A 9626-nucleotide genomic window follows, 5' to 3' on the forward strand; every position below is an offset into this window, starting at 1 on the left:
GTTTATTGTCTACACTATGATACTTTAGCCCTCTATTCCTCAATCTCATTTTTATATATCTGTATTGATTATAAGTGTTTAATTTGCTTTTATTGAAAAGGCCGTCCAGTTATATCAAAAGGATTTCCTCTTCCAGCATAAAAAATCTAAAGTCAACCGAAATGTGAATCTTTTAAAACTGAACTGTAAAACACTGTGTAAGAATGTATACCTTTTAAAAATGTATTTCAATAGATCTTATTCTGCTGGCTCAATATATTTTCTTCTATGACAGCATATTAAAATTACTACATTTTACGTGCTACCAAAAAAAAATCTGAAAATACAGATGTTCCAACAAAACTGGAAATTTCTCCCACCAGTGAGAAGTCCCCAGCCTCCTCCCTCTTCGCAGCATGACCTTCATTGAAAACACCTGTTGAAAAGTTACCCCGGGACAAATAATTCTTGATAAACCACGATTAGCAGTTACTCGTGACAATTAGTAATGACCTCTACTTGATTTCAGATTCTCATATTAACCTATGAAATAATTCACATGGAAATTGCTCCTATGAAGAGTGCTTTTATAAATTTGCTTAATAATATGTTTGCCTTACCTATCACAAAATCTATGTTCCTATTTTTCACAAATCACTTTTGTAGCTTTAAAATAAATAAAATATCTCATTATAACAATGTTATATTATGATTCACACCACTGAGGATATTTTAATCACTAGTCAATAGTGATTAAATAGTTCATAGACTGACTTTACTTGGACTCAGAAACTTGAAGAAAATCTGCCATAAAATACTTTCTCCTGAACCACTGTTTCTACACCAGTTTACATGACTGTTCTGTATCCATTTTCAATAAAAATACTCTTATGCTCCCAAACCTATATATCTTAATCTTAAAATTTTAGACCCTGCGATTCACACAAAATCTTTTGAGAAATTTGAACTTGAGCTGTAACATGAGTCTTTTTAAGTCCTAAAGTTCCTGTTTCATATCACCACTCTTTACCATTCTATGTCAAAACAATTATGATATTATTTTCATTCCATCAATAGAAATACTCTGGGAATATTCTAAACAGCACCCAAGATGCTGGAAAATAAAGATAAACCAGACCTAGTAGCTGCCAGCCCAGTTGCACTGTGAATTAAAATTCTTCCTTCAGAAATATACATGAGATTAATAGTGTGTTTCCTCAGCAGGCTGTGTTAAATAAACACACGCTAATAAATGCACTTGAAACAAGAATATGGGACACCTGAACACTTTAATTTGGGCATGTCACGTCAGCACAAAGTGCAGCACACTAGTTTAAAAAAAAAGAAGGACAGCAAGGTCACTGTAGTCAGCTTACTCTTTTCTCCATAATAGGCACTGAGAAAAACCTGACACATTTAAAAGGAAATTAACATACTAGGAATTTAAAAGGCATCCCTCATAGGACAACAAAAATTCAATAGAAAAAAAAAAAGAGCCTGTTTTAACATTTTATATTGAGGATATTTCCAGGGCAGAAGCAATATGGGCAACTGAGCCACTATGGAAACAAATTCAAGAACTTAAACATTTTCTGTGTCTTTATGGCATGAATTAAGATTCCAGAAGAAAGGGAATAGCAAGGAAGTTTGTCTCCTTTGTTTGCTGTTTAAATTCTCTCTCTCCCTTTGTGTGTGTGTGTGTGTGTGTGTGTGTGTGAGAGAGAGAGAGAGAGAGAGAGAGAGAGATTTGCTTTGGCTCAAGTTTTACTGCTAATGAGAGGAATCATCATCATCCATCCCTTGGGCAATGACCAGCTTCAAGAACAGTAAGGTGTAAACACTGTATAGGGACCCCTGTCCCTCAAAACCTCCTGGATACTTCTATCCAACATTGTTCCTCACTAATCTGACCAGGATTCAGGCTTGCTGAGAATTCTACTGCACAAACTTCATTTTTACTGGACCCTAAATAAGAATTCAACTCATAGTACTTGAAGTGAAAAATTAAGCATTAACCCTCTGTGATATCTTTTTAACTGTCAATGGTAAAAATATAAGAAAGGTATATAACAAATGTGTATTTATAAAATGATTGCAAAAGATCTATATATATATTTAACATATATCCCTCTAAAGAAATTATCATAAATACCAGTTTTACACACTCATAGACTTTCATAGAAACTACAGTTTTTATGGGAGGAATATCTTGTTCAGTTTTATATAGATCTCCAAAAATTCATGATTACTGGTATGTAGTAAACACTGTAAAAGGTGTGATTTAATACTACAGTGGATATTCTAGTATTTGGTAGCGTCAAGTACGAGTCTGTTTTACGAGGACGTTACCCTATTATAAGAAAATGTTCTGCTGAGTTTTAGTATTTGTTACACTTATGTTAAAAAGTATAAGATTATGAAATTGTACTACTCTGTTTTAATAATAAAAACAGTATTTGCTTTTTCAAAGCACAAAACTGTGAACAAATTATTTTCATTTGTCCCAGACTAATCTTCCTCCCAAAATGTCACTTTTAGTTAAACTCAATTTTGTATTTCAAGTATTGTTCATCCAGAGTAATTTGTAGCAACATGCATTCATAATAAGCAAGAATTAAGGTTTTTTCATAACACAACTCAGTATGTGGAGAAAAGAAACTAGGTAGTAACTAGACACAGTATAGTCACCTGCTGTTGTTAGAGTCTAGTGTCCATGCTGGGTCAGTTTTTTTCATATACCAATAACCTTAAATTATACTATCTAATATATATTAAATATCACCTAGATATACTGAAAATACTCAGTATGCAAACTAAATGCAACCTTGAATTCTTTTTGGCACCAGTGTCTTTAGTGCAGCTTTGCCTCCTGTTTTCAACAGCACAGAGTGAGTACACCCCTCTAGTGTACTCTGTTCATCCCTCAATGACTCCAAGGAAGAAGACCAGGAAAAAAATCAGAGGACAAAATAAATATAAACTTTTCATAGATAGATACTAGTCATTATCCAGAGCCTATATTTTTTCAAACTTTTGAAAGATCTTCAGAGCATAATTCACAGTTCCAACCCTTAAGCTACACTAATGCATTGTGCTACAGTTTCAGCTGAAGAATAAATGAGATTCATGAGCACTTTTAAATATAAAACACTTTTTAAATATAAAAACTGATATTTTTCCGGGAGTGGGGAGTGAAACCTTATGTCAAATTGATTCAGGCTCTGGAATTCTGACCGGTTGCTATGTTGTGCTTCAGGTAATTTACTTCTTAATATTGGGGTATACATTTCTTTCTTTTGCCATCAGATTTTTTTTAATGAAATAAAAATATTAAAGTCAATTAACTGAAACAATTTTTTTCTCTCTCTAGTAATCCTCTGTTGTGGAGAGAAATGTAGACCAACAAATAAAGTAAAATAAACTATTAAATAGTGAACCCTGGTAACATTTTAAAACCTATAAAAATAAACTTTAAAAATGCAAAAATAAGACATTTACATCTTGTAGATTCTTGACTATTTACATGGGAGGAGTTATGTATAGAATATGTTGTACACGCAGTGGCAAAAGTGTAAATCCTTTTCATTTAAAAAAGTTCCCTGCTCACTGCTACTAGCAGTGTGGCTAGTCCTGTTCCAAAGGTTTCAGGACAGCTCCAAACCCAGCAAAATGTAAAGTCCCAGTTATGCTAAGAGTCTCCTACCTGAATTATGGACATCCGAGTGGCCGGGGTCTCGCTCGCATTAGTCCCTTGTCCGGTGAAGCTGGTGTGGCAGCCCGCGTGTCCCTGAGGGACAGTCAGGTTGTTGGAGGACGGTTTGAGATACATCACCTCCGACCGGGGCGAGCTGAGGGGCAGGCGGGTCTGGTAGTCGAAGTACATGGGGGAGGTAGCCAGGGAGGGGCTGCTCACCACGTTCATGACGTTCATGGCATTCCTCTCTTCCACCTCGCTCTGTACCAGCATGATATCATTTTTGTTGATCTTCTTTTTCTTTCCCTTGCCCCCGCCCAGCTGCGGGTGGCTGTACTCTGCGATGCGGCAGTTGTAAGTGCGGATCTCCTTGTTCTCGCGCTTGCACTTGACGGCGATAGTGATCATGGCCGCTAGGAGGATGATGGAGATAGTGCTCAGAGTCACTATGAGCGGCAGCGACATGTCCCAGTGGTGCTGCTCGCCGTTCACCCGGGGAACCCCCTCGGGCAAAGAGCCGCTCACCGAGCGGATGATGAGCTTGGCCACCGCCGACAGAGTGGGCTTGCCGTGGTCAGTCACCTTCACTACCAGCTCCACCACCGGCGTCACGTCCTCCCAGAAAGGGTGCAGCGTGCGGATCTCGCCGCTGGATGGATCGATTTCAAACAGGTGGTCGTCGTTACCGTCTACGATCTCGTAGGTGAGGCGTCCGCTCTCGCCGAAGTCGCTGTCAAGGGCGCGTACGGTGCTCACCAGGTAGCCTAGCCCGGCGTTGCGCGGCACCTGCAGTTCAGCCGTGTCGTTCTGCAACGTTGGCAGCACGATCACCGGAGCATTGTCATTCACGTCTAGCACTGTCACCCTCACAGTGGCGTTGCTCTCCAAGTGCGCGGGCGCCCCGGAGTCCTTAGCAAGCACCTTGAACTCAAAAGCCTTGGTCTGCTCGTAGTTAAAGGAGCGCAGGGCGTAGATGGCCCCGTTGGTGGGGTTCACAGACACATAGGTGTAGATGGACACGTCGCCGATGTGCGAGGGCAGGATGGAGTAGGACACTGTGCCGTTTTGGCCCAGGTCAGGGTCCTGGGCAAGCACCGAGCCCAGGTACTCTCCTGGGATGTTGTTCTCGTGCACCTGCAGCACGTAGAGCCCCTTGGTGAAGCGAGGCGGGTTGTCATTCTCGTCCAGAATCTTGACGGCGAACGACTTGGTGGAGTTGAGTGGAGGCGAGCCCCCGTCCCGTGCCACGATTGTCACGTTGTACTCGTCCTGTGTCTCGCGGTCCAACGGGCGGTCAGTCACCACCGTGTAGAAGTTGTCGTAGTTCTCCTCAAGTTTGAAGGGCACGGAACCGCCCGGCCCGCCCAGGCCGCCGCCGCCGCCCGCCCCTCCTCCGCCCAGGACCCTGCACTGCAGCTGCCCGTTCTTGCCCGAGTCTCGGTCAGTGACCCGCACCAGAGCGATGACGGTGCCGGGCGGAGCGGCCTCGCTCAGCGCCCCCTGGCGCACGGAGACAAAACCAATGGACGGAGCGTTGTCATTGCGGTCGATGAGCTTGACAGTGACCTTGCAGTGGGCCGGGATGGGGTTGGGACCCAGGTCTCGGGCCTGCACGTCGATCTCCAGCATCCCATTCTCCTCATAGTCGAGGTTGCCCTTGACACGGATCAGGCCGGTCTTGGGGTCGATGGAGAAGAGCTCCCGCACGCGGTCGGGCACATAGCTGCTGAAAGAGTAGAGCACTTCGCCGTTGGGACCCTCGTCGGCGTCGGTGGCATTCAGATCAATGACCACGGTGCCCAGCGGGGCGTTCTCGGGCAACTCCACCAGGTAGGACGGCGCCTCAAAGACGGGGCTGTTGTCGTTAGAGTCAATCACCTTCACGTTGATCTGCACGGTGGCCGAGCGCGGCGGCTCGCCGCCATCCAGAGCGGTCAGCACGAGCGTGTGGTGGTTCTGCTGCTCGCGGTCCAGGGCCTTCTGGATAACCAGCTCTGGGAACTTGGTGCCGTCGCCGCGGGACTTGACGTCCAGCGCGAAGAGGCCGTGGTCGTCGCGCGTAAGCAGATAGGTGCGGAGCCCATTCTCGCCCGCGTCGGGGTCATGCGCACTGGTGAGGGGGAAGCGGGTGCCGGGGGCCGCGTTCTCTGAGATGTCCATCTCAATCTGGTCCGACGGGAAGGAGGGAGCATTGTCGTTGATGTCCTGGATCTCTACCTTGATCATGCAAATCTCCTTGTCGTTGGCAAACACCTCGAGGGACAGCTGGCACTTGGCGTTGTGGCGGCACAGGGACTCGCGGTCGATGCGCTGCTTCGTGTAGAGGAGTCCGCTGTCGGCTTCCACGTCCAGCAGGTGCGGCGCCGAGTTCTCCAGCACCCGGTAGCTACCCGACTTGCTTCGCCCGCCACCGCCGCCTCGCTCTGCGGGCGGAAGCCCCGGCTGCAGTCGAGCATCCTTGCCGATGTTGCCGATCACCGTGCCGGCCCCTTGCTCCTCGGGCACGGAGTAGTTCAGGTTTTTGAGAGTCAGGGCAGGGGCCCATAGGAGGAAACAGCAACAGATGGAAAGGTACATCCCAGACCGGTGGGGTGCTGTCAGGAGCAGCCGGACTGGAGGGGCGAGTGGATGGGTGCGCGCCAGCTTGGGGCCCAGGCGCAGCGTGCGACCCCGATCCAAGCCACAAGTCTATGGATCCTTCCTTCCTTCCGCTCCCGGGCTGCGGCACCCGGCGGTCTCTCTTTATTCCGCTCAAGTTCCCTGAACCTGTTGATCTACAGCATCCGCACTGGGCGAGAAGCAGCGGTGCAGCAGAGCTGCAGGGGCACTGAGCAAGGCGGCGGCTCCCTGCAGCTGGGGGCGAGCCCGGAGCTTTGTCTCTCCCGCCCGGACTTCGGGCGACTCAAACTTGAGCGATGAGACAAGCGATAAGAAGGAAATCGCGTTTGGGAAGGATGATAATGAGCTAAAGAATCCGTAGGTTTTCCTCGCTCCCGCTAGGGCGCTGCAAATCCACTCCAGCTTTTTGCCTCCGGAATACTCTTCACATCGGGTGGGGGAGGGAGCGGGGAGGTGTGTCTCTAGGCAGATCAGAAAGTGAAATCCTTACTTGTTTCTCCTCTCTTGTGATGAAATTGCTGGGGATGAGGAACAACGAAGAGACAGTCAGATATATTTGAAGCTTCAAAATAGCCGGAGCCCTGTGAATTATCTGCTTGCTTCGCGGGTTGGTCTGTTTTCAGGCGGTGTTTTGCTGCATTTAGAGATCTAATCTTGCATTGCTGGCTGAGGCAGCGGTGGCGGCAGACTGCATCTCCCAGCCAAGGATATATATTTTTTTCCTCTCTCTCTCTCTCTCCTTTCCGAGCAGCCAAAGGGAGGGGAGGAAATGCAGCGCAAAGAACTAGTGTCCCGATTTGTAGTTTCCTCCCTCCACGAGGCTCCTCCCTCTCTTCCTCGGAAAAGGCTCTTCCCCAAGTCAAGAAAGCCACAGCCTGATCAGCATTTGAGGTTTGAGTCTACTGGGAGGGGAAAAAATGTATAGATGTATCTCCGCCTCTGTTGGTAGAACACACTCTGTAATTTCTCTACGCTGAGCCAGTAGCCGCCGCTACCATCCCATTCTCTCCCCACAAGCAAGGACTTCTCTCGATGCAGTTTAATTCCAGTTTGCTTTTCTTCCCAGGCGAAAGGAAATCAACAGGCAACTCATGGTTGGATGTGCAGATTTGAAGGGGAAGGGAGAGGCGGAATAAAAAAGAAGGGGGAGCCACCCTCCCAGTCCTCGCACACACACTCTCCCTGTCTCTCGCTAGAAGGAAAACAGTCTCTGCATTCACAGGGCTGGGCTGTCAAGTGCCTCTCTTTTCTTTCTATTCAGCATCTCCTTCCAATGGCCCTGCCTCCCAGGTCTCTTCATCTAGAAAAGAAAACCTTGGAGAGGAATAAAAGTGGTGAATATTTGAAGCGAATAAAGTGCGGGCTTTTTTTTTTTTCTTTCTTCAATTTTTTCTATAGTAGGAGGAGTGGGCTGGATGAAAGGAACGCATCAAGGTTTGGCGTGATGCATTCTGCAGTCTCGCTCTCGCAGTCTCTCTGGGCGACTAGCGAGGGCAGCGGGCGAGGAGCTGCGGCCGCGGCGGTCCAGCCAGGGGAGCCCTCCCCGGGTAGCTACCGCCCAGGGGATACTAGGCACGGGTCTGTCTACACACTATTTCGGGTTGTCGAGGCGCCTCGACAAACGGGAATGACACATCCAGAAATGCAGGTGTTCCGATCTGCCGGATGAGTCAGAAGTAGCGGAACGAATCGTATTCACTCTCGCCTCATCGTCCTCCCTTCACAGACATTAGTTGTGGCTTCTTCCTAACGCTTTCTCTGACTCACTCTACAGAAAGAAAAGCCAGATTCATGTTTTGGAGAAAAAGAAAAAGCGAGAGAAAGGGAGGGAGGGAAGGAAGGAGGTGAAGCTGAATCCAGCAGCACTTTTACTCTACCTCTTTCTGCCGGAGTCCGAGGCTCTGGATAGCAAGACGTCTGTTTTGCAAGGTGTATTTATTTAAAAACAAAAACAAAACGAAACAACGACAAAAAACCTTCCCTTTTTGTTAGGCGTAAGGAACCCCCAAATCTTTCAGAGTCTTGGGGGAAAAAAAAAACAAATCTGGATTACAGTGACTGTTCACAGATTAGCCCCGCATCATATTTCACGATTTTCCTCTCAATGTTCTCTATTCACAAAGTCCAACACCGGTGTGCGTAGTTAATTGTGCAGTCCGTTGTGGAGGTTTTTGCTTTTTTGGTTTTTTTTGGGGGGGGTCCTCCTTTTTTGTCACGGGTGGTCTCTCAGTCTGGTGCCTGTCACGATCAGCTCACAGCCTGCGAAAGACGTGCGGATTTCAAAGCAAATATATCCATCTCCGCAAGCAAAGCATCGGTGGAAATGAAAGGTGAAAATTCAACAGTTGGAGTAGCGTCTCCCCAGCCGCCCTCCGCGCTGCCGCATCCGCGGGGCTCGCAGTCCCTGCTTTCTCCCCAGCGTCTCTTGCTGACTGAGTCTATTCACCTCACGCCGCCGCTTAAACATTGATACTGATTTCCTGCCAGCCAATCCGCGCGAGGAGCAAGGCTCTGCCTCCTCGGCCCGCGCCCAATGGAAGGCGGAGGAGAGACTGGCGGGGGCGGAGCCCGGAGCCTCCGAGCTTCAGAGCCATTGATTAGATCAGTTACGTGGGAGACCAGCCGGGCTAGCCGAGCCCCGTGTGTGCTGTGGCGGCTTTGCCCAGGGCCTCGCCGCAGGGTCTCCTGAGTCTTTAACTACCGGGAGAAACGCCTCCACCGTCTTCCTCTGGAAAAGAGAGAAATAATAATAAAAAAAAAAGTCTGGCAGCTATTTATTTATTGTTTTATCCGGTGTACACGGAAACTGGAATCGCAGCGAGCTTGCAGAATAGGGTAGCTGCGGTTTTCCTGATAGGGTTCTGTATACACACACACACGCGCGCGCGCGCGCGCGCGCACCATACACTCATTCACACCAAGGGAGGCGCAGATCTTCTGCCTGCGCATGAACCCATCTAAATGAGGTGCAGAGGGATGTGTGTGTATGTACGTGGGGTGTGTGTGTAGGTACGTGGGGTGTGTGTGTGTTTCTGAGGCGGGGTGTGTGTGTTGTGTATTTCAGTGAGTGTGTGTAAATGCGAGGGCTAGCGCGCCCGCTTCTGTCCCGCGCTAGTGCCAACACACCGCGAGCAACAGCAATCAATATGTAACTTTCTTTATCCTCGGAGAAAAATCAGCTGTCCCCAGGCACCGCGGCAAGGAAAGTCACTTGATTATATAGTGTTTCAGAAGAAAGCAAAAGCCCAGTGAAAGAGAGACCGTGTCTCCCCAGAGGAAAAGTGCCTCTCCTCTAAGGAGAAAGGCTTACGGTCAATTAAAGCTTTGTAGCTTG

At 47.6% G+C, this 9626-nt stretch overlaps 1 protein-coding gene across 1 annotated transcript in view; it reads right to left on the reverse strand.

Moving 5' to 3' along the window:
* The window catches only part of PCDH17 (protocadherin 17), a gene marked incomplete at its 5' end in the record, with an annotated part of 99977 nt that extends 93727 nt beyond the window's left edge, over nt 1–6250 (reverse strand). The window contains one exon of the mRNA XM_082675593.1: nt 3683–6250. Within this exon, the coding sequence (XP_082531719.1) occupies nt 3683–6250 (2568 nt within the window). The remainder of the gene's footprint in view (nt 1–3682) is intronic.
* Nucleotides 6251–9626: the final 3376 nt, after the last annotated feature.

Source organism: Grampus griseus (genome assembly GCF_964374135.1).
Source record: "Grampus griseus genome assembly, chromosome: 18".
NCBI classification, from domain to species: domain Eukaryota; kingdom Metazoa; phylum Chordata; class Mammalia; order Artiodactyla; family Delphinidae; genus Grampus; species Grampus griseus.